Source organism: Aedes aegypti, chromosome 3 (assembly GCF_002204515.2).
Source record: "Aedes aegypti strain LVP_AGWG chromosome 3, AaegL5.0 Primary Assembly, whole genome shotgun sequence".
In the NCBI taxonomy this organism is placed as follows: domain Eukaryota; kingdom Metazoa; phylum Arthropoda; class Insecta; order Diptera; family Culicidae; genus Aedes; species Aedes aegypti.
Window position 1 is genome coordinate 334,546,960 of NC_035109.1, and position 25,467 is coordinate 334,572,426.

Sequence of the window (25,467 nt, forward strand, 5' to 3'; positions counted from 1 at the left end):
GCTTACAAACAATCTGTTCTACGATCACTATTTGATGTAGTTTTGAATAGTTGGCCACTTATTTTTGACAGCCTAGTTATCATAGAACTTGAATACGGTCAAATCTCTTAGCGAATAGCATTTTCACAATCTGGGACCATTTTTGTAATCTAAGTCAGAAATTTCCATATAACGTTAAACGCCTAGAGGTATGCAATGCCCTACAAATGTTCGTTATTCATTCAATTTTGTTCGATTCATACTCCATTATCAAAGTTACCCCAAAACAGAAAACCAACTTTCGATTATATGAAAAATTATATATCCATTCATAATAAATCTTTTGGAAATCTATCGACTGCAATCGATAGCTAGGATGCCAGTACTTGTTTTAAAAATATAAATTATTATTCTTTGAAACAGCAAGCATAAATATTCAAGTTTTCTTCGAAAAAACTATCAAAGTTACCCCATTTTACGGTACCAAATAATCCCGATTATCGATGAGAAGAATAGTCTATAACAACCCCCTGTATTTGTCATGACATTTTTTCTTAAAGCTAAGTATGCTGATTCGCTCAAGAAAAGTAAAGAAATTCCTTGACTGAATGGGTCAAGAAATTTCCTACAGAGAGCCTTCTTTGCAGTGGCATTTCTTCTCAACTGCGAAAAATGTGATTTTCTTGACCATTTCTTGGAAGAAATTTTCCACGCATTGAGATAGGCGATTCCTTTTCTTGTCAGTAGCAAACCAGCCTTAAGGTAGTAATCCAATCCGCAAAAGTAGGGACAAACGATTGTGAGCTCGCTAGCTTTGTTGTTTGTTTTGCGTGTGTTCAATGACAATTTGATTCACTACATCCAACACACGCTAATAGTGGCATGGACGTCAAAAATTCTCAAAAGAACGGAATATCATTGAAAACGGAAGTTTTTGTAAATTACCAAAATGTGTTAGCTTTCATTCATCAGTTGCTTTCCTTGAGTTCTTTCATACTAAAGATAACATACATATTTTCCAAAAATGTTAGAACATTTTGTTTCATCATCATCATCATCATCTTCCACATCATCATTCCTCATTCTTCATTCCTCACTCTTCACACCTCACTCTTCATTCCTCATTTTTCACTCCTCACTTCTCATCCCTCATCTTTTATTCCTCATTTCTTACTCCTCATTCCTCATTTTTCACTCTTCATTCCTCACTTCTCACTCCTCATTTCACACCTCTCGCTCTTCATACCTCATTCCACTTTCTTCATTCCTCCTTCCTCTTTCCTTATTACTTACTCCTCACTCCTCATTCCTTATAACTTACTCCTCCCTCCTCATTTATCACACCCCAGTCCTAACTCCTCAATCTATTCACTACTCTCTCCTCATTCCTTCTTACTTATCCCCAGCAACACACATGTTATAATTGTGTATTATCAACTGATATATGACTAAAATTAGTTATATATATATATGTTGATAATACACAATTATAAATTGTGTGTTACTCGGGATTCCTCACTCCTCGTTCTTCACTTCTCACTCTTTATTCCTCATTTCTTGTTACTTTCTCATTATTTCTCATTCCTCATTCCCCATTCCTCACTCTACAAACATCCCTACTCATTCCTCACTCTTAATTTTTCACACATCACTCCTTATTCCTCATTACTCACTCCTCACTCCTTATTCCTCATCTCTCATTCTTCATTTCTTACTACTCATTGCTCATTCTTCACTCCTCATTCCTCATTCCTCACTTTTATTTCATCATCCCTCATTTCTCATTCCTTATTGTTCACTCCTCTTTCCTCAATTCCAATCCCTCACTTCTTATTTCTCATTCCTCACTTCTCACACACAGCAAAGGTAAGATTATTCGCCAACTTAAATGCAAGCTTCCATTATGCAAGAGTCATTGTAAAGTTTAACAAGTTGCCTCTCAAGCTTCAATTAAAAGAAAAACATGTTTCTGTAGCGATTGAATACTTTGGTTTTACAAGTATATGACTTCATAAACTTTCTTCAAAATGAGATGTTATGTTAAACGTCACTAGTGCATTATGAACATTTGTTTGAGCTTACTTGATTATTTGAGATTTATGCATGTTATTGTTACGTCTTAAATACGTTGTCAAACAATCAAACAAACCATACAAGCGCTTCAGATGCCACGAATGCATGGTAAAAATTTGCTGGGGCAATATTGACGGTCAAAAAAATTACCACGACAAAGTATATAAAGTCGTTTTGATTTATGCTGTCAAAATGCTAATTTGAGAAGTGAGCGCACTAAACACTAAACCAAAGTATCTAGAAGGGAGGTACTTCAAAGTGTCAGAATGTTGAATTCGCCATTTTGAAATTCCAGGTGACAGCTGACGAGTTTGTTTTGGTTTGAAGGTGCTAACTCAAGACGTACCTCTAAACATTTTTCACAGCCACACTCCATCTCGTTTCGTTCGGCTTTTAATTTCACTAGTCATAGAAGAAATGTAGCATCCTAGTAGCTTTTCCTCACTTTAATCAATAAAACACTTGCATTTTACATCCTCTAAAACACACGAAGAAGATAAACGTTACTCAGAAATGCGGGAGAAAATGTTCACTTACCGGTAGGACTTGTTTTCTGTGGTAAACAATCCCTAACATTCCCATAGAAACGATACATGAAAACATACTCGCCAGCTAGCCAGCTCGCCAGCTGTCACTTTCACCTCCCCTGTAGCTGACCTCACCTCGCACCCACTGACTGCTTAGATCACTGAACCTCCCTTCAATCAATCTTGCACTAAACAGTAGTGTGTTATCCAGAGTAGTTCGGTTGATATAAATGTGGATATTACCTAGTAGGCAAATTTTCAAAGAGAGTTTAGAATATCTAAACGATAAACATCCGAAAATTTGTTGACGGCACTGCAGGCCTATGAGGAAGACGCCATATTGTTTTCTGATATTGGGAATTGATCCGCTGAAAAAAATCTATGAAGGCACACAAATATTTAGGATATTTTGTTTCGTTTTTCCATTTTATATGGAGTCCATAAAATTGTGTATTTCACATTAAATCTAGAGCTGTACACAGTTTCAGTACACTATTGGAAATCAACAGAAGGACAGTTAATAACCATCGATTACTAAAATATTTTGACAAAAAGCAATTCGTGAAGATAAAAAACTTTCGCTTTCATTATTTGGATTTTGTTTCGAAATGATCCTGTCAAAACAAGAATAGATGTACTTTGTAAAACAATACATCTTCTTAGCTTTGATATAACAAGAAAGTATCAGTGATGCTATTTAATACATCTAATACGTTCTTATGATGTATTGGGAAACATCTTCTATGACATGAAAGATGTTTTATCAGCCGCCATTTTTTGCGCTGTTTCGGTGGTAGAGGTGTACAAAATAAGGTTATCCATATTCAGCACAAAACATACAGATTTGTATGAAACAAGTATTTTATACATTAATTAAACACTTGGGTCACTCCTTATTACTCATTTCCTAAGACACGACACGTTAATGGTTCCAGTGGGTGATTTATTTGCCCCATGAAGGAAGCATCACACTAGACAACAGACTAGCATTTAACGCCCAGTGGTACAGTCGAAATACATTCCTGACGAAAAGTTTTCCGGACTGAAGCGGAAATCGAACCCACCCCTTGATTCGATGCGGCTAAATGCTTGGTTATACTAACCGCACGGCCACGAAGCCCTCCCCCCCTCACTGCTCATTCCTCGTCTCTGATTCCTCATTTCTTACTCCTCATCCTCATTCTTCAATCCTCTTTCTTCATTCCTAACTCCTCATTTATCATTCATCATTCCTCATTTCTCACTTCTCATTCCTCACTCCTCATCTTTCATTCCTCATTCTTTCTTCTTCACTCCTCATTTCTCATTCTCAACTTCTCATTCTTCATTCCTCGTTCTTCACTGCGCACTCTTCACTCCATATTCCTCGCACTTCATTCCTCACTCCTAACCCTCCACACTTCACTCCTCATTCCACATCCCTCATTTCTTAATTCTGATCTCTCAATCCTCATTCCACACTCCTCACTCCTCATTCCATATTCCTCAATCCTCATTATTCACTTCTCAATTCTCATTTCTCATTGCTAACTCCTTATTCCTCATTCAATACTCCTCATTCCTTACTCATTCTTCACTCCTCACTTTTCATTATTCACTCCTCGTTCCTTATTCCTCACTCATTACTCTTCACACCTCACTCCTTATTCCTCACTCCTTATTTCTCATTTCTCAGTCCTCATTCTTCACTATTTTTCCTCACTTCTCACATCTTATTCCTCACTTCTCATCTCTCATTTCTCATTTCTTGTTCCTCATTCCACATTCGTCACTCCTCATAGATATACCCTCTCGGGGGAATTGAGTTACCCTCTCAGTAGAGTTCATGGATTGCCTTGACGTATTTCACCACATACCATACCATTAAGCATAACACAATAAAGTCGGCTTCATTTGAAGAATTCTCACAATACTGTTTTCCGATTGTGTTTGAAGTTAGTTATTTACATTACGCTGTGTCGTTCATGAACATAAAATAAATTAATATCTTATCCAACAGCCAAACAACCGTCAAAGTGACAGCGGAGTAGTGTCAACTTGCAAAGCTACGACACAGCGATAGGAGCCGGGACGCGCACTTGCCCTCGGTAGTTTGGAAGCCTCTCAGCCTGCCAGCGACCCATATCCGTTCCGGTCCTGTGTGTGGATTTGGGGAAGAGGTCTTTCGCAATTCTAGTACAGGCATCGTTCTACTGAGCAATACGTCTTCTGAAATGTTTGTAGTTTCCAGTTCTTCAGCATCAGTCAGCTTCCATAGTATTTCAACATCTAAATCATCGGGACGCAATCTGCCTCTAGCCTCTTGGAAGCCTCTGACATGCCTTCCACAGTCGAGTCCCTCCTGCCAGTGACCTGCAGCCGTCCCGGTCCTGTTTGTGGGTCTGAGGAGGAGGTCTTCCAGCATTTATCAGCAGTTAAGTATATCAATTCCTTGAACTATTCGTTGCCTGAAATATTCGTAGTTTCCAGTTCATCCATGCCAAATGATTTCCGTTGTACATCTTCGTTCCTGACAGCGGGACACATGCCTGGCCCCAGTCTCTTGGAAGCCTCTAACTCGCCCTCCACCATCGAGCCCCTCCTGTCAATGACCGGCAGCCGTCCCGGTCCTGTGTATGGGTCCGAGGAAGAGGTCTTTCAAAACCCATCGGCAGGCAAGTATACCGCCCCTAAGCTGACTGCCACTGCGACTTCTTCATGCTCCATAGCCCATCATATCAATCAAGACAACACCGTCTACTACCGAAACGTCGGCGGTATGAACAGTCATATTGACGATTTCCGAGTAATCCGAGTAATCGTGTTAGGTGACTTAAAGATGCCGGAGATCTTGTGGGAAAAAATCAAGCAATGGTTTCCTATATACAGATATCGGCCGATCATCGCAGTATAGCTTTCGGGTTTTGACTGGAGTGTTATTTTGGATTCAGATGTCCCCAAAAAGGTCCAACATTATTCTTTCCATCCGCCGTGGCAAATCAGCGAGCTTCACCGAGTGAAATCCAAAAAGAGAGCTGCACTCCGCTACTTAAACGCCACTACGCGAGAATCATTTTTGGAAGTGTGTTGACGAACAGCGACGTGAAACTGGACTGATATACATGACGTTGCTAAATGGAAACGTAGCCAAATCGCTGCAGGATATATGCAATTTATTCGCCGATAAATTCGCCAGTGTTTTCAATGATGAAATGTTGAGCGATGAACATATCACACTTGTCGTTCCTCAATTCGGCCACACCCTGAGTATTGACGAAGACATGATTATCAGAGTCTCCTCGAAACTGAAAACGTCTTATTATTGGAGATCAGGTACATCACACACCTTGCAGCGGAGTTGTCCGGAGGTAAACGTATTGTAAGATAGCGGTAAGCAAATGAAATTGTAATATATAACCAGACATGGAATCAAAAGAGAGGTGCTGACATGGTAGCAATATCAGTCCGTAGCCTGCGGTTGGAGCGGAAGCCTCTTTTGTAGTATTATTCACAACAGGTTATGGGCCCAGGAACGCCTGGAGGACGCTGAGGTGACTTGGCTGAGGGACCACGAGGAAGCACCTGGACGAGAAGGCAGAAGGACGGGAGGTGATGTCTGGACGGGAAGTGCCCAAGAGTTGGAGGCCAAGATGTGGTCGAGACTGGACAGGTGCGGCGTTACCTGATCGGACGAGACGAGCTCGGAAGAGCTGGAGGAACTCGATAGCAGAAAGAAGCTTTGATTAAGGTTCACCAAAACTAGGATGGTGCGACTGACCATCTTCCTGGTCGAGACTAGGAGGAGTTCGGCAGTAAGGAGGAGCTTGGTCCCAGGAGCTTAGATGACAGAAGGAGTACGGTGGTAGATGTGCGGTTCGGAGATTGTATGATGAGAAGGAGTGTTGGAGATCAGATGGTTTCCACCTTGCAGCGGAGATGTCCGAAGGTATTGTGAGATAGCGGTAAGCAAATGAAATAATAATATAACCCAGACAAGGACTAAACGGAGATGTGCTGACATGATAGCGATATCAGTCAGTAGCCTGTAATTGGAACGATAGCCTTTTCGTTGTTGTTTGTAGTTAGTTTAATTTCAACATATACAAACTAGGACCCGATGATGTTCCGTCAACATTTCTCAAAACGAACATGCGTGATTTAGGGTGTCAATGCTAGTAATGGACCCCTTAGTAGCTGAAATTCATTCTCGACGCCTTTCCGCAATTATATCTGAGGCCGATATACGTTTTGTGGAGTCTAATAACAAGTTCAATGTCTTTACTTCACAGTACACCCATGCAACATACAAAATCATACGATTTTCCCAGAGAAATATACATTTGGAAAACTGTTGTCCGAATGCCTATTATGGACCCTCCCGGAGTTCATAATAGGATTGTTTACAAATTTGACGTTGCGTATTATGGACCCTCCATTTGATTCCCTTGTAATCCGGCTCGCTGCCGACGTGCCTATTATGGACCCACCTGGAAATGCGTATTATGGACCCTCTTGTGTGGTTTCATTTACAAAACTGTTCAAATATCTGTATTTATGCGCCTCAATCCAAATATTTTGCCTGAAACTGCTGACTAACAATGCAATCGAAGTTCCCCCGGTGGATTTTCATAGGAATAAGGTTGCTTTGAGTGCTAATTTTATGTTTTTCTGTAGGGGATCCATAATACGCAAAGGGTCCATAACCGGCATCTACTCCCTAATTCCTCCGCTGCGTCATGTTTTTCATCTTATCTGCTCTGTTTAACTTCGTATATTACCGAGAGTATGCCGAAACGCTTCATGACCGTTTCCTCCAATGGCTTCAGTCGTATCTTACCTTACCGACACCTAACCGTCGTCATAGGAGACTATTGTTTCTCTTCGTTTGCTGCCACATCTGGAATCCTGCAAGGTAGTCATGTGGGACCATCCTGATCTATATTAATGATATGAAGGACCTCGATTACGGTACGCGGATGACCTCAAACTGTACTCCGTATTCGTTCCATCGAAGTCTGTTGTCTTCTCCACCAACAGTTGAATCAGAATGGATTTAGATAAGAGTGGCGTCAATGTCAAAATTGGAACAGCGGCGAACTGTCACACTTGTTTACAGGCACTCTTATGTCGAATTCGTTTTTGAACCCAGGTTGGAACTGGCGCAACCCGTTCTGGATCACAGTTTCAACCCCAACCCGATTCAGGTTCGATCGAACTACAATTTGCTTAACGTTTGTTTGTTTATGTGTTGATCACCGACCCAGTTCCTAAAAACGAAAACGACATTAGTTGAATGCCTTTGCGGATTTGTGTGCTCTGAATACGATGGAAGTGAACCCGTCGAAGTGCAAAGTTATTTCGTTTTCGCGCTAAAATCAGTGCATATTGCACAAATACACATTGTCATGAGAAGTGTCAGCCAAGTCAAGGATTTAGGAGTGATCCTGGATCCACAGCTATCGTTCAAACAACATCTTCGGAACAGCCAAGGAGCTTACGGACATTTACTGAAATCTTTGTACTGTTCTCTATCTAGCTCCATCCTAGAATAATGTTCGGTTGTTTGGACTCCCCACCAGGGCTGTTAAGAATCATGACCGGCATGCGACACTGACGAAACCAGTCTTCTCACTGTCACTAGGCGAAGCTATGTTTCATGTGCTCATTCCGTCAGGTCACAATGACGGGGCTCTCATGAAAGCAATTGTAAAGTTGTTTTGCTTTTAAAATTTATATGTCATTTTGGAAAATAGTATAAATAACAATCATATCTGATAATGCAAAAAAAATGGTATAGTTTACAATTCCGTCACAAGCCGTAGTGAATTTGAAGTAAGCTTCTGCCATTGTCTCGTAGTCCGATGACAGTGAGAGAAGCATCTATGTAAAAGTCGTGCGACACCCTCTATTTACATTAACGCTTTCCAGCACTGCCCCACTAACAAAAAATGGCGTCCTATGGACCGAGTCTGTTCAACGACGGTTCTTGAGATAGACGCTGTGACCAATGATGCCACATACACAGATTTATCTGTAATTACACAGATTGTTTCCTTTTCTCGCCTACAGATATCTGTGATCACAGATCACAGATTTTTTAGATGAAAAAGATTTTTAAGATATTAGGCTATTTCACAGGTTAAGAGGTGGTGATAGGCGTAAGGTGTATGCTTGAGTCTATGGATCGGAAGGTTGCGGTATCAAATCCAGTTATCGACGACAACTCTGCATACTACAAGGACATGGTTTTGAAAGATATAAATCATAAATACCATTACTCTGTTTAGTTTTTCTCTAAAACTTGAGAATTTCAAATTTTAAGAATCAATTATTCATCTTTAACTTACTTTTTGAACAATCAGTTCAAATTAAAAATCTTTTACATGCTAAGAACAGCCATAATACGTTCGCAAAGGTACTTTTTGATAAAACAAAATATAATTTTGAATTTTTTGCGACACAGATTTTTACCAAGATTTTTGAAACTTGACTTAAGATTAAAAAGATCTTTTCAGCCGAAAACACAGATGAGAGTTGGAAAAAATGTGGCAACACTGGCTGTGACGATAATCTTGATCTGAGAGAGACTCGCGAAGAGGAAAAATATCAACGTCATATGCAGCCCAGATTCCCCTCTCACGAAACGTCAAATGCAGCCCACCGTTTTTATGGCTGAAAAAGTGAAAAGTATTGTGTTCAAAGTAAACTGTTATTAAAACCCTCAGTCGGCGGAGCAGTTTTTTCCAAAGTTGCTGATAAATCTAAGCAGAAGATTAATTATTTCAAATGTCTGCTACGTTTGCTGGCATGAAATTTCACTCAAACGGCTATTTATGATTCGATGTGTTGCAAACTCAATCATATTTTGCTGAGAGGTTCATGTGAGGATTTGAACAGCATGCGCATAATTGGTATAAACACAAAGTGGAATAAGAAAAAAAACTCAGCAATCACAGAAAAAGAAGACCGTCTTCGCGAGTCTCGTCTCAGATCTTGATCAGATCTTTTTCGTCTGCCTAGCTACGAAAGTCGTTGGCAATTGATCCTTTTGGAGTCACTATCGATTCGTCAAGATACGGCAAGAGCGTTACTATTACGTGATCGGACATACTTCAGGGGCGTATTGATTGTCCGTATATTTTGAATAATATCGACATAAATATGTCCAACCGCTTGCTCTATGCTGAGACTGTCGCTACAGCGAACAAATTGAAGCATTCACGGTTTGCCGCGAGTGTTCAACAGAGTTGCCACTTTGTTTGACTACAATTTGTTCCGTCATTTGCTTTGTAGGAAATTTAGTTCGTTTTTTTTCAAGAGCTCCATAGTTTGGCCTTTCTTGTATGTTACTATTTGCGAAAGCTAGCAGTGTTGACATTTTTATTTGATGAATGTATAAAAACGTGTACTACTAAATTTTAAGTTGTATCATCGGGACCTTACGTAGCCCGTTGAATAATAATAGTAAATAAATAAATAAAATCTCTCGAAAATCTTGACCACACATTCAATACGATTTCCTTCTCGTTTATCTCAGCTCGTTTCAAACGATTTCAATCAATATCATAAAAGCACCTGGATTTCACATGAGCAAAGTAACAATTAGCGATATAGCCACTAGCCATAATAATTAAAGCACATGCGTTGTTTAGCTTTAAGACCACAAGCCCTCTCGCTCTGCAACTACACATCCACTAGCTTCTACTGCTTACAAGCCTCATAATGCAATCATATCCTAGATCGATACACTCATATTTTGTGTCTCTTTTCAGTACCATCATCGCAAAAACTGCATTTCACTCCCCCCTTTGAAAGGGAGCAAAGCAGCGCAGCATTAATGTATTTAGACTCATACCATTTGAATTTGATTGTTGGGATTGTTCGATACCGTGTCTGAATGTGTGTGGGAATGTCCTGTTAGTGTACTGTTTATCAAGCAGAAATATCACTCAAGCAATTTGGAAACTTTCATTTCCACACTTTTACAAGCTCTTAGTGGCGTTTTTAGGTTTGCATTGCGAGCATTACCCACCCCTGAAGCGATCAGGGGTGGCTAAACACGTTTCTCTCCTTCTCTACCTTATAGCGACAATGAAATTCGGCGTTTGCTCTACTACTGGTAAGGTACCAAAATCAGCGGAAACATTAAGAACCGAAAACCTAATTAAAACACGCTTATAAGCCCTTAATCACGAGTCAACAAATGTGTAACGATTCTATTTAAAAGATTTTCCGCATGATTTTGCGAATGGTTTAACACACATACAACACGAACGCGCTCAGTATTTCACACCCTCACACGATTATTGCGAACGGTTATTACTTTCTTCAAGGGATTGAACGATTTTATCGCACCCCTAGTGACGCGCGACGTTCAACGCTTGGCCCCGGTGACGTTCAGCTCTGCGGTTGCATACCGGTAGGCGCGGCAACACTCGAAGCGTTCGTTCGCCGGATGCTTTCTCGCATGAGTGAACGTCACCGCGAGCGTGAACCGTTTTTCGTCTCATTTTCTGTTTTAGGTGATAAAAAGTTTTGTGATGAGAGTTTTACTGATGATTTGTTCAGGATTGTATCAGTTGGTTTGTCGTTTTTCTTTTTGTTAGTGTTTGGTTTTGAACCTGGTTTTTCATCCCTGACGGCTAGAATATCTCTGAATTACCGCGAATAAAGAATTCTTTCTTAACTCTTCTGCTGATTGTTTTCTTTTGTTTTGGAAATTATATGGATAACAAACGGAAAAATAGATAAAATATAGAATACGATAGTGAGGATAAATAGCATTTGGTACTGTACTTTAGGACAAGCACTGGTACGCAAGTGTGATTGTAATTTATAACATTTTAGGCTAGGAATAGTACGAGGAACATGGCACAAATTACACTTTCTAGCAGTGTCAACACTTTTTTCAACATCAACATAAGTATTAGACTCATTTACCATTATAATATCGTAGCAGGACAGTTTGGGAAGGGTTGATTTCCTCGATTCCTTGTTAGTTTGTTTAAACATTTACTAGTACGGCAGTGTTCGCTTAGCTTTTTAACTGTAACATTTGGTATGAGTAATTTTTAACGTATATCTCGCTCAAGAGTGCAACTCATATTTTCTGGAAAACAGTCTTTCGGTGCCAAGTGTTTCAATTTTTTTGAGACAGCAAAGTTCTGAATATTTTGAAACTAAACAAAAACCTAAACTATATTGAAATCCGAGAAAAGTTTGCGATACTCTTCACAAGTGTATATCTGCATTGTTCAAAAGTTCCGCAAACTTTTCCCTCGAAGATATAGAACACAAATAAGGAAGTATAATAAAATACAAAGAAAACAAACTCATAACTCGAACGAAAAGAAAACTTACTTCAATTTATCAGCGGTAAGGTCGATCCCTTTTTCTGGCACTTCAGAATTATCCGGATCGCTAGCCGGCAGGGATAGCAAATGCTATGCTTCTAAAAATATTAATGCTGTTGGTTTCGGTTCTAGGTTTGATTTCTTTGCTTCGACTACGAGAAAGGTGATATCGTTCTTGTCGCGTGCGGCGAAACACTCCGCTATCAGTCGGGCGACGTCCTAAAAAACAGAGAAAATCGATTAAATTCGTACAAATCAATCGTTAACCCTTTGTCTGTGCGTGTTCCTATTTCCACTCACGGTATACATATTACGGACGAACATACTAAAAATGCTTCAATTAGAATTTCGTTATTTATTATACTGATATTTTTTATGGTCAAACCATAGCTTCTCTGGCAATAAATAAGGCTGCATACTAAAATCGACATTTTTTTTTAAGTTTTGTATTTTTTTGTTTGCATGAGCGGTTATTAGAAGACACAAAAATACCTTAAATTCTAAAATAGCTTCAGAAAACTAGTCTGAAATGTATGAGATAGCTCATTCTAATGTTTTTATATGGCCTTGGTAACAGTGAATTGTTTTGAGAAGAACCCTTGAAAAGTGCATTATGCACTTCCTAAAAAAACTGATGTTTAAACCAAATTATGGCAAATCCAGAGCAGCTATCAGATAATGTGTTTAGAGAAATTTCGGTGTAGGGGTTCCTGGGGTAATATGCACTGCCGGGGCAAAACGCACCTTGTCAATTTCTCTGAAATAAATTAGTTTTGAGTGAAAAACATTATGCAGATTGATGAAACGTTGCAAATTGTTGACACCTTGAGAATTTGATTCATTTTGAATAACTTAACGGGGAATTAAAACAATTTATTCGAAAAGTACGATTCTGATGTAACTTTCCCGATCATTTCATTTGTTGTTTTGAAAGTGATGAAATTAGATTTTTACAACCTTCAACCATAAAACAGATGATTAGAGATTAGGTTGATTGTTGATGAGATGATTTGGCGAAATAATACAACTATTTCTATTTTCCATAACATTTTCTGTTAACCTCACAGCTGGGGCAACATGCACTCCATTGATCGGGGCAGAACGATCCACTCCAAAATAAACTAAAATCATCAATTTTAGGTTATTTGAAGCCTTTACCAACGTATTTATGCACAATTGTATCATCTTCTAGGCGAAAATCATCAAAAACTCCTAGTTTTTCGATAAATAAAATTTCGCTTAAAACACGAAGGTGCATCTTGCCTAATTGTTGTGGTGCATCATGCCCCTTTATTTAGGTGCGTCTTGCCTCAATGTTGTGGTGCGTCATGCCCCAAAAAGCGGTGCATCACGCCCCGCATCAATCATAATTCACGCAAAAATAGTGTTTGGAAAAAGTTAAATTTTAAAGCAATCTAATGTAATTATGATGAAGATTCGCTCAACACCATGTAAGGTGAACCCAAACCAACTCGATTCGTGTATTAAAACACTACATACATGATGTTTAGTGTTCATTTCGGCACATTTTCCTTAAGTGGTGCATATTACCCCAGGAACCCCTATTTGATCGATCAACACCGATCAAATACACCCTAACATGCGGAAACTAAATTTATTTTATTTTCAAAACAGTGGAAAAATCTGAAATGCAATAAAATTCCGCCAAGTTATCACGATTTGAATTTTTAGTCACTATAACCCCAAGGCACAGATAACGTATTTTGTGTTTGGCACAGACAGAAGGTTAACTGCGGCATCTCAATACGAACCTGATGGTGCATTCCGTCGACTTTGTTACCGTCGACCTCCAATATCAGCTGGCCTACCTCCAGTCCTCCGGCATCGTACGCTGCTCCGTGTTCCTGTTGAGAAATACGAAAACTCTTGGACCATCAGAATATCTCGGATCATCACCGGCCTTACGTGGATGTTGATGATCCGCGGCAGTGGGTGCTTAGTGTTGGCCCCGCCCTCGATCGCGATGCCGAGTATGGGCTTCGACTTCTTCACCGTGATGTGTAGGTTTCCTCGGTGGTCAGGTACTATATGTGGTGGCTGGTCTTGGCTCTGCTCCAGCGATGAGCCGTTCTGGTCCATCGGTAGGCGCTGCATCGACTGTTGACGGCGGGGTTGCGTCCGACAAAGCAGGGAGTGACATTTAGCATTAGAAGGGATTCGGTGGACAAAACTATACATGCATGATTGTGTCCTCACTGATTACCACGTCAAAAACAAGTGAAGGTCAAAGAGCTGCTGGAGAACTGGATGGATGTTGACTGAATAATAATAGTTACCAAAAGGTATTTTGAATGCTGAAATAACTTGTTGTTCCAATGACTTTTTGTGCTTTGTTTATTAGGGGAGAATACTCTAAAACGATCATTGGGGCAATGCTGTATGTTGCATTCCGTTCATTTTTTTTCCGTCAAATTCATACAGAAACAAGGCAATCCATGAGGCAACTGCGATCAGCTGATTTTCTTGTTTACTATGTACTTTTGACGTTCTGCGATCGGATTGACTTTCGATTACAAAGGAAAATGTAAAGCTTTGATAACACTCGCATGATTTGTTTACTCTTTCATTCCGGTTGCATTCACACTTTTAGCTGTCAGTCCTATCACGAAAAGTCCTCATGGATAGCCTTATATGCTAATTCTTTTATATACACGGGAAAAAATTCTGTGGTTAGAATAACTATTTTAGCTGACTACGCCCATTCTTAAAACTACCATGGAAATTCAGACCAATTTACTATGTTTGCGGTACACCCCACCGCATTACTGGTACATGTGACAGAAATAATTTACAACAATTTGATTCCAACTACAGACATGGTAAAATCGAGCGCATTTCTGGTCTGCTGAAAATTGCCGGTGCGAGCGCTTAAGTTAACCCCCTAAAATGGTAGTTTTTACCGCACAATTTTTTTGCGTGTAGAGTAAGGTGGGGCAAAAGTTCGACTTTGGTGAAATAATATATATTTATAAACAATATTTCCTGAAACACTATAAAAGTTGAAAAGTAACAAATACCACACAGTGAACCTTCAACATATTCGCTTCAATATTGCTGAACAAACTTATGTAAAAATATTTATCAATTTTAGCTATAACAGTTCTAAGACCGATTATCTAAAATGAACTTTGCGCCATCGATGGCTGAAACACAAAATTTCGATACTTTTATGACAGGCATAATTTATACTAGCCGTTAACTTATATTTGCATAACAATACACACTATTTTTTTAACAAAAAATGCCCAAAACATGGTTAATAATAATATACCCAAAAATAGCAGTTTTTCATTAAACTATATCATACAAAAAAGTTACCAAACGTGAAAATTTGGTTACTTTTTTCGCACAATCAGTCATAGTTTACTTAAATTAAAAGTAATATGTGGTTTTTAGGTGATTTGCATTTTTTTTTCCGCGAGATAATATGTGGATCGAACTTTTGCCTTACTGATTTGAAATTTATTTCCACTATAGGCAAAACAATGGATTTCAAGAATTTAAGCAAAAACTAATACAGCTCAAAGCTTCTTTATGGAAGGCCTAGAGACGTCCTTACATAAACAATCACATAAGATTTTATTATTATTTATCTCCATGCAATGAAAGTTTGACCAAAAAATAAAATTTCCACGTCTGAAAACATCAAATAGTCATAACTTTTCCGAATCCTTATCGATTTTTATAAAATTTGAAGTGAAGGACTTTTACTTTACTTAGTAGCACTTGAACTACCATGACATGTATAACATTTATTTTGAATTGAGCTAGAAATCTTAAAAGGAAACTCTAGTCCCACTCGAACATTTGCCCCACTTTACTCTGTATGTAATTATTGGCATGTGATACAGTAAGGACCCGATTTTGTCAGCCCCTCGATGAATTTTAGGCTGACAAAACAGGGAACCTGACAAAATCGGGTCATTTTATTTTGTTCCTATTTTTCAAATTTTGACGTGCTACATGGTTACATGGACTTTTAAGAGAGCGATGGACATGGGAGTAGTCAGTTTTTTTATCAGGGGCTCCCCCTCCCTTATATTGGTAATATCGATTTTAAACACTTAATAAAAGGCATTGCCATTGCCCCCTCTGGCTACGCCCATGCGTGCATGACATCAAACATCATCATCAATTTTAATGTAAACGTTGTAAAACATGCCGATAACACTTTTTTTTGACAAATTTAAAATAGGCTGACAAAATCGGGTCAAAAAGCTGACAAAATCAGGGGTAGACAAAATCGGGGGCAGACAAAATCGGGGGCTGACAAAATCGGGTCAGTACTGTATAAGTAATAGCCTATGTTATGTGCGCTAACACTGACACTAATACTAACATGGGTCAGAAATTAGCCATATTTTATGTAATTTAAGAAAATGCTCGATTTCGTTATAAAAAGATTCCTGGTTGACCCAGTCATTTTAGTTCAACAGACGTTATGATCATAAGTTGTGGCCTGTCTGATGTACTTTCTCCAACCAGGAATTTGATTTGGATATTGCTTGCCATACTCAAAGGAAGCTTTCAAGCAATTCGAATTCACATTAACCCCTCTAACGTCTGTATAATTTTTACTCCCAAAAATGGCAGAGGATGTCGATATTCATGGAAAAACATCAACCAGCTCATTTTGTTTTCTCACAAGCAATAGGGCCTTTTTAACCCGTTACCCAATGAGAATATATACCAAGGTGTGGAAGAAGAAGCAATGGCTTCGTATGGGTGAAGAGATAAAAACGTAAACAAAAATAACTACGTCACTAATTTACACGGTCTCTTATGGAAGCTCGCTCGCTTGTAGTTGTGAAACATTTTGCACCGTTCACGGATGTCACGCACACTAAATGTCTTTTCCTCACCTCGGTATATATTCTCATTGCCCGTTACCACTTTTTGTGGTACGTTACGACCTGCCTATCTAAACCCTAGTATCATCTTGTTTGTCGGGGATTACTTAGCAGATAGTTAAAGACTCGGAGTTTGCCGATTCCCAGACTATATATGAATCCTGGGCATTATTTAAATGTTAAATAGTGGGTAAATAGTTCTTGGACCTACTTGAATGTTGAAAACTAAATAAATTTTATTGCATTATTCGGTTTTTCTGTTAGAACAAAGCCCTTTTTTGTACATACTATTAGTGCGAAAGAAAGATGGGTCTAGACGTCCATTGCAAGCTCAAATATCAGTAATACCAATTGATTTCTTCAAAAATCAAATCGATTATATTAGATAAATGGGCACCTTCGCAGAGATTTAAGACTCTTTAGGGCGTAAATAGCGAGAGATTTTCATCACATTCGATTTTTCCATAATTTTCTGCGGAATCAAAGCGAAAACTGTAAGAAATTGACACTTCATTGCCTAACTATGGAAATAAAGTAATGTGACATGCACTTTACACAGATGATACGAGTATTTGTGGCATACTCAGATCTAAGCAATGGTCACTGCGGCTCTTTTGAACAGAAGAAGTAGCCCTATCTACATTTTTGTATCAAACGCTGTAGCCTATGTCCGAAATACCCGTTTTCTTAATTTTCTCATGTTTTGTGTTGCATAAAGACTATTAAACTAAAAAAAAAACATTTTTCGTTTTTGACTTCATGTCACACGTCTAGATTTTAACCCAGATTGTAGTGAATTATGTTTTTCATGTACCTTCCGAAATGTCAGAAAGTTTCAACCCCCCTGTGTCAAACAGCAAAACCCCAGTGAATTTTCTCGATATCAAAGCATTTCTCTTGGGGGGGCAACGTGATGTAGTTGGCTACACGTTCGCTTCATTAGCGGATCGTCATGGGTTTGATTTCCAGCTCCCCCTACAAATAAAACTCTTCGTCAGTCCGCGTGAAAACTACACCAGCTCCACCCGTCCAACACCATGACCGTCTGGAAGCAGACTAAAAACTGACCCTCTTCTGAGCGAACATGCTCTAATGTACCTGGATAACATGACGATCGACTAACGGCAAGGAATAATGGATTTCTCTCTGGACTGATAAAGAAGCAACATCGCAGGTAACATCGTATCATATACGCAAATATATTAAATCGATAAAGCAGATAGGAATACGGACAATGTACTAAAAAAACAACTATCAAATTTAAATTATCTCTGGTGATGCCCAAGCTGGCGAATAAGAGCTGAATAAATTAAGCAAATGAGAATAAAAAAAGCATTTTTCTTAACTTCACGTTTAATTTTAAATTTTGTGTTAATTGACGAGAAAAAACAAATGCCAAAGTTGTTGTATTACCATGTTCGATCGTGTAAAAAAAAACAATATTTCATTGAATGTTTGAGATTCCAATTGAAATTGAAATTTTCTTCACGAAACAATGCAAAATAAAGTCCATTATTTTTATTACAAGAATCAAAACTAGAGACATTTGCGGTTGAGGTTGAGGTCATTGAATGTAAACAAAATTATGTTTTCAGACCCTGAAAGTTCACAACCATACTAGCAAAACCCTATTTGGGTTTCAATGATTAGTTCGAAGCTTGGAGTTACGCCCTTCAGTGATGGAAGGTGGCAAACATTTCTGCAGAACTGGATCAAAAACAAAAATTCATCGATTTCTCTTCATCATTGTTCTCTTTACGTTATTTCAGAAAATTGATTATCTTTTCTCATTTGTGTGCTGTAGGATGGAGAATCACTATATATTGCTTCATGAAAAAGAAATATTACAGATTGGTCTGATTTAGCAAAGTTATTAGCGAAGGAGAGGATCGATGAAGAGAAATCGCTCATGCCAGTTAGGCCCTATTGAAGTAGCTGTGTAGAAATGCTCCCGAGCGTCAGAGTGCTGATTTATTCGCATTTGTCGTGCGTCCGAGTTCCCGAAGCTAAAGTGATTTGTGAACGTGTTCGGAACTATTCAGAGTCAATTGTGCTTTTGAGAAAAAGCTGCTTCCTCTCCGAGATTTTTGGTATGGGTTTTTGACTACGAACTGGTAATTTACTGTCGTTTTAATGGTTATACAAATAATTTCTCTGTAAAAACCATAAGAAATCGTACCTTGCTCGGTTACTCGCAACAAAACGTTCTTGAACTTGTTACAATTTCTTTTTATATGTCCTCCCGAGCAGACGGATGCAGGCTTACTCACACCTAGCCTGTTCGCGAGTCTGTCCTTTGTGTTATGTGTTGGTTTACACTCGCGAGCTGCTTCGTCATGCGAACATTTCCATCACTGACGTCCTTTTCAATTTTTATCTTGATTATCTCTTAATATGGCTATATCTCACAAACTATGGAGAATTTCTCAATACAGCCTTTGGACGAAATTTTACACAAAAACTAAGAAAAATGGCGGTTTCCCATTTTTGGTCGTAATTAATATACCATTTATTTTTTTAGCAAGACTGGTTTCAACAAAAATATGCTTCTAACCAACACAAGCAACTTTGTGAACATGTTGATACGCTACAATCAATCCTTCTTCTTGTTTTGTGATAATGTGACCAAAACAAGTAGAAGGATCGTTTGTAGGTTTTCAACATGTGGCTTGTTTTGGTAAGCAACTTTTTTGTAGAAAATGGTTATGCTAAAATATTTGTGACTTAAGACCAAAAAAATGTGAAAAATGGTCATGCACAAAAACACTATGAAAAAATGATGAGTGCGGTTTGGAAAGCCCGAGCAAGCATGAGCTTTTTCCTAGCGTCGCCGGATTGTTGCGTTAAGTGAAGAAGAAAGTGGATTGTGGGTGTTCAGTTAAGGATGAAGGATCAATTGGTGAGCTTGTTTCATGCTTTTGTTTCAAATCTGTAAAATCTATATGAATTCACATTTATTCGTTCTGTGGTGAAACGTAGATATGATTTTTCAACAAAATATAAATGGTTCGTCACTATGAGTGTATTTATAAACTATTTATGTTTTACATGTGTTTTATTTACTTTTTCAAAACACCCTTTTTTACATTTGTTTTTGTAATTGAAGAAATACTTTGAATGATCCGACACTATGAGTGTGGATTTGCAAAAGTTTTTTCAACAAACTTTGAATGGTTTGCCACTGTAAGTGGCATAAGAGTGTTCTGTGATGGTCCAATCAATCGAGTTTTTTTTTTATTTTAAATCTCCGTTAAATGGGCATGGGTATGTTCAATGAGAATTTGGAGGCATGATTTATATACTGATCAACAGGTGACGCTAAGATAAATAAACTGAATAGGCAATAGCCTTGGACATGGTTATATAAATTATATATTTTCGCTCTTTTCTCCTTTTTGGATTTCATTTAGGTCTTATAAAAACTGTGCAAAATTTCAACTCGATCGGTGAAACTATATTTTTGCGCCAGTCGTTCAAAGTCTGTATGGGAAAAAATACTTTTGCAAAGAAAAATCGCCAGAAGTCACCCAATGACCTCTTTAACAATTATGAACACATATTTTGAGATGTGTTTTTAAGATATAGAATATTGCCGAAGACCGCAAAACCATTAGAGCTGATTTGAAGTGGGAAAGGAATCAACATTTGTGCGGCCCTTTGCCACTTTAACTCAACTTTGATCGTGATTGTACAGTAATACTAGCTTAATATCAAAGATGGTTAGAAGAAAACAGATAACCGACTTCCGTGTCAAGTGAATGCCAAAAAATGTAAGAAAAAGAAGAAGAAATCAGCACAGAAGCGGTTGTTTAACATTGCCCAAAAATTATACAAATTTTGTGTTGGTTCAGAAGACCATGTTTCTATGTGAGTAGTGCTCAATTCTATGTAACTTTTTATAAGCATAATCGTTACGATTTCATCCCCTCTACCATCGTTTTCCAATAATTTTAATTTAGTCTGAAAATAATGTTTACGCGCTTTTGACTCAACAGATTGCATTAGTCTTACGTGGATAGCATGTCTTCGACAAAATGTATGGCAAAACAAAAGAGCCATTCATATTTTTCTATATACTTATGCATTACTCTTCAAAAAAAACCTCCAAAGGTTCCTCCCATAGGAATGTCACCGATAATCCCTGTTTTTTTTTCAAAATCTTCGGTGAAAACGACAATAATTATTTTTAGTAACACGCACTTCAAATCAAGTTGTTTTAAAAGTAATTCATGTAATAGGAAAATAACCATCATCGGTTAAAAAATATTCAATCCCAATTTTTTTGCTCAAATTGGAAGAAATGTTCATGAAAATCTATCATTGCATTGGACTTACTGTCTGTAATGCGGTGATAAGTTTCTATGAGCTTTTCTTTAAGTTTGAACGAAAAAACTGTTTGACTTTTATTTTTGATGTTTACTAATGATGGATTATTGCGCCTTCAATCAATATCGTCTTAGTTGTCCACTATACTCACGTTTGATAATTGAAGACTATTAAAACACGACAGTCAAATCCAGTTCACCAGCAGCTCTTCAATTTATGTAATTAGTTGTTCAACACACTTAAACTACTAGAAACTTGACTCAAAATCTACCGGGCAAGCAGAATTACAATACTGAGAATCTTTGAACGGTGCTTATTATCGAAATATGAGACAAATACACTTGGATGAAATTTTGTGAACTTTAAAATTATCTATCTAAGAGCAAAAAAGCCATGACAGTGCTTGAATTGAAAAATCTAAGCTCTTACTACAACATAAATAATTCAAAAATAACTTGAAGTTCATTCAAGCTTTGCATCTCATAATGGTGACTGTGATTCAATGAAATGTACTTCTGATTTAATTAAATTCTGATTTCAAAAAGGTATGACATAATTTTGCAATTACTACTTCAAATGAATTGACATTTCTACTTCAATAGTCTACTAACAGCATGGAGAAGCTTTGGCGGCAATTCGAACTCAAAGTAGTCTCGAACATATAGACAGTGAATCATGAACTGGCTTACAATTACCATTACTTACAAACTAAATGTGATCTGTTTAATGTTTTTAGGTTTTCTATTTCATTTGAGTTATTTTCAGTGGTATTTATTCGATCTGTTTAACTGTCATAACGTCTAACGTAAAAACAACAAACGGAAAAACATACAGAAACGATTCACAACACAAGACTGGCACTTTTGATATTTGCTGCTGGCTAAACTATGTGGATCGATCCTGCAGGGGAATCGATCGCCATTTACCTGATGCCGTCTGACACCTGCATCGGATCCTAACAGCGAACCACCTTCATCTTTCATATCAAAGCTCCTAGACAACTTGGTCGCTAGTTCCTGCACGCGCACGAGTTACGCGTTTACGGTTTTGTGAAAGTTGTATTTTGTTGTTGTGGGTGTTTGGTTGGTTGTTTTTGTACAAATGGAAGATTACGGCGGGTTTTCGAAGAATAGTAAGGGGAGGGTGGTTGTGAGTGGGCGAGGCGATAAAGAAAATAGATTGTAAATTTGAGTTGTAAATCATACGGTACACACAGAACTTAACTATAACAGCAAAAACTCAAACGGCACGGGACGAAACGGATTTTACAAACAGAGGGTTTGTTGTGAAACCTTAGTTTTTGCGCTAGAAGTTGGTGGTCGTATTTTGTGTGGGAAAGGTTGTGTTTGCTTGAGAACTCAAGGAAAAATATCGAAAATCAAACTGAAAAACTTAAGATTTGAAGAACTGAGTCCTAGGTTTGTGTATTCACTCCTGATAAGAACATCCTTTAGTTTGTGATTTTTCTATGTTAGTATAGAGTTCAAAAGTGTGGGTGTATTGTTTACTGTAAGACACGATTATTGTGTTCGTTTTTCATGACTGTGTGGACTGCATTGCCTTTTTTAACTAGTGAAGGACGATATGCATCATGATGATTGCAGTCTACTACTATTGGCTGGCTAACGAAGCATAGGACTATGAACTGAATGAAGGAGATATTTTTAAAAAAAATTTGTGAAAAAAAAACACACTGGAAATCGAATCGAAAGTTCAAACACAATAGCTTAATTTCGTTTTTTGTAATAGGGATAGCGTACCAGTTATAGCTACAGAGGTTCCCTATTTGTCCATATCTGAATGCTTGAAAACTTTGACATTTTGATTACTTTTGAACGTTTTAACATCAATATTAGAATGGCCCAGAATGATCAAACTTCAAAAATCTTAAGTTGCACCAAACCAAATTAAGGCGATCAAATACATGGGATGACGGTTTCAATTACATTTTTAACCATAGCTGTTGCTGCAGTCCATGGATGTCTCATTTTTAATTTAAAGGTTTTCCAATCAATATAGAAGAGACTGCAATAAAGCCTTTCCGTTAAGCAACAAATCAATATACCTAGGGAAATTTGAGTTCTCATTTAAACCACCAGAGCCAATAAGGCCAAAATAATAACTAGGGTAAAACCATTTTCATTAAAAACATCCACCAAAATTCACCATCGCAAACAAAGCTGAAGGACCACTCTGGTCAAACTCTTAATCTGTAAAAATAATTTTTGTAAAAACACAATGGAAAAATAAACATGAATTTAATGCAAAAAATGAGTTCTCATTTCCCCCTAGGTGGAACGAGCAGCTCCGCAAAAACGGCTATTCTTCCGTGCTCCGAATTCGTTCCAATATTATTCACAAAAAAAACTCGTATTATTCCTTTAAATTTTGTTATTTAAATAAACTGATTTTTTTTTGCTCGTTCCACTCCAGGGGAAACCGAATTTCAGTTTCCCTAGGTACAAAAAGACTTCCGGCTTCTTGCAGTCTTTTCTAAATAGATAGGAGAATCTTCAAATTAATAATGAAAGATGTTCATTGAAGGCAGCGACATCTTTAGCCGAAAATGTAATTGGAAGCGTTTTGACATATACTTGGTCAATTTTCTCTATACAAACCATAAGCTCGTTAAGCCCCACGTTAGGGTTGACGGATCTTGCTCAAATTTTTCAGTTGCATCTAGGGGTCCACATGAACAATTATGTACCTTTTATACCATTTAATTCCGCCCAATTGCTTATCTTTGATACGGGACACTAAATAAAAAATAAATGAAAACAATTGAATTATTACGTATGGAAATATAGGAAACCATTAGGCCCATAACTGGTTCACCTACCCTATAACCCTATTTATGGCACAAATCTACCGACTGCTGGGGAACGTGCCTTTGGAGCCGGCCTTCTAAAGATCTTTGGGATTTTTAAGAGATTTTTCTGGGAGTCCAAAGGCAAGTTCTTTTAGAATTCTAGAAATTATCTTCATGGAATTCGCCAATGTAAGTCCTCTTGGAATATCCCAATAAGGTCCTGTTGAAGCAGTTCTGTGAATTCCAGGGAAAAAATATTATGTTGATTCTAGGATAAATCTTTTTGAGATGCCAGGAACAAGTCCGCTTGCAATGTATGTCCTCTTGGAATTCCAGGATCAACTCAATTTAATAGGAAATCTCCCTAAAACTTTAGGATTAGACGAATTTCATGTCTAATCGGTCAGTTACAGAACTCGACCATCTTCGATTTGCAATAAATTTTGCACATGTTTTTGGTATGGTACAATTAATGTTTTCCATAGAAAAATCGATCTTTTTGACTCTAGAATAACTTTTAAAAATGATCTATACATTTATGCGTGCAACTTATTTGAAAATATCTAACTCCGAAACTGTTGATTTTAGAGAAAAATGTTCTATGAAGAAGTTGTGGCGAACCGTTTGGGCTGCAAGAAAAAATAAAATACACAGAAAAAATATTTTATGTTCTTCATGAAAAGTTAAAAAATAAAACTTAAAATTGAAATTACACAAAAACTCCCTTTTTATTATTTTTAAATTTTCACTATAGAATCTTGATAGTAAACAGATGTTTGGCACAAAGTTTCATGATGGAGAAATTTTTATTAAAAAAAAAAAAACATTTCTCACAACATCTTTTGCTCGATTTTCAAAATTTTGTTTCTTCATCAAAATAAATACGTTTTGATGATACAATAAGAATCTAGAAATGATTCTAACCCATAATGATTGTGCGGATAACTTCTCTAGGAGTAGCCATTTTGGAGTTATGTCAAGTTTAAGGCAAAAAAATATTATTTATTACAGTAATGACCCAATTTTGTTAGCCCTCGATTTTGTCTACCCCCGATTTAAGCATCTTTTTTGCCTGATTTTGTCAGCATAAAATTTATATTTATTTCAATTAGGCTAAACACATCTTAACTGGCAATATTGGGTGCATAAAGTCAATTATGACCTTGGCTGTGTCTATACAAATTTAAAAAATTTAAATTCCTAATAATTATCCAAGAAACTTATCAATATTACCTTGGATTATGATACATAGAAAATGGAGTAAAAAAACAATGTTTATATTGACAAAATCATAAAACTAAGTTCTTAAGTAAAAACAAAACTTGAAACCAGTCTAAATTTTTTATCCCGATTTTAGCTCTTTTCACTTTTTGTCAACCCTGAATGCAGCATGGGGCTGACTGAATCGAGACACTACTGTATTAAAATAGGTCATTTTAACTAGTTATTCGCGATTCTCCATCAATTATAGTGCGTTTTCGAGAGTCAAGACCATATTTCTTTCCACTTACTTATTTTCCTCCATGGAGAATCGCAAATAATTAATAAAA

The 25,467-nt window shown here is 37.5% G+C and overlaps 1 protein-coding gene across 6 annotated transcripts in view; it reads right to left on the reverse strand.

Moving 5' to 3' along the window:
- Positions 1–11,099: 11,099 nt before the first annotated feature.
- The window catches only part of LOC5567198 (whirlin), a 506,699-nt gene continuing 492,331 nt past the window's right edge, over positions 11,100–25,467 (reverse strand). For 5 of the 6 annotated variants that reach the window (XM_021854220.1, XM_021854219.1, XM_021854221.1 and 2 more), the window contains 4 exons: positions 22,035–22,124; positions 13,838–14,029; positions 13,684–13,776; positions 11,100–12,130 (listed from right to left, as the gene is read on the reverse strand). In XM_021854220.1, the coding sequence (XP_021709912.1) occupies positions 12,002–12,130; positions 13,684–13,776; positions 13,838–14,029; positions 22,035–22,124 (504 nt within the window). In that variant the 3' untranslated portion in view covers positions 11,100–12,001. The remainder of the gene's footprint in view (positions 12,131–13,683; positions 13,777–13,837; positions 14,030–22,034; positions 22,125–25,467) is intronic. The other variant, XM_021854218.1, reaches the window with a different exon arrangement.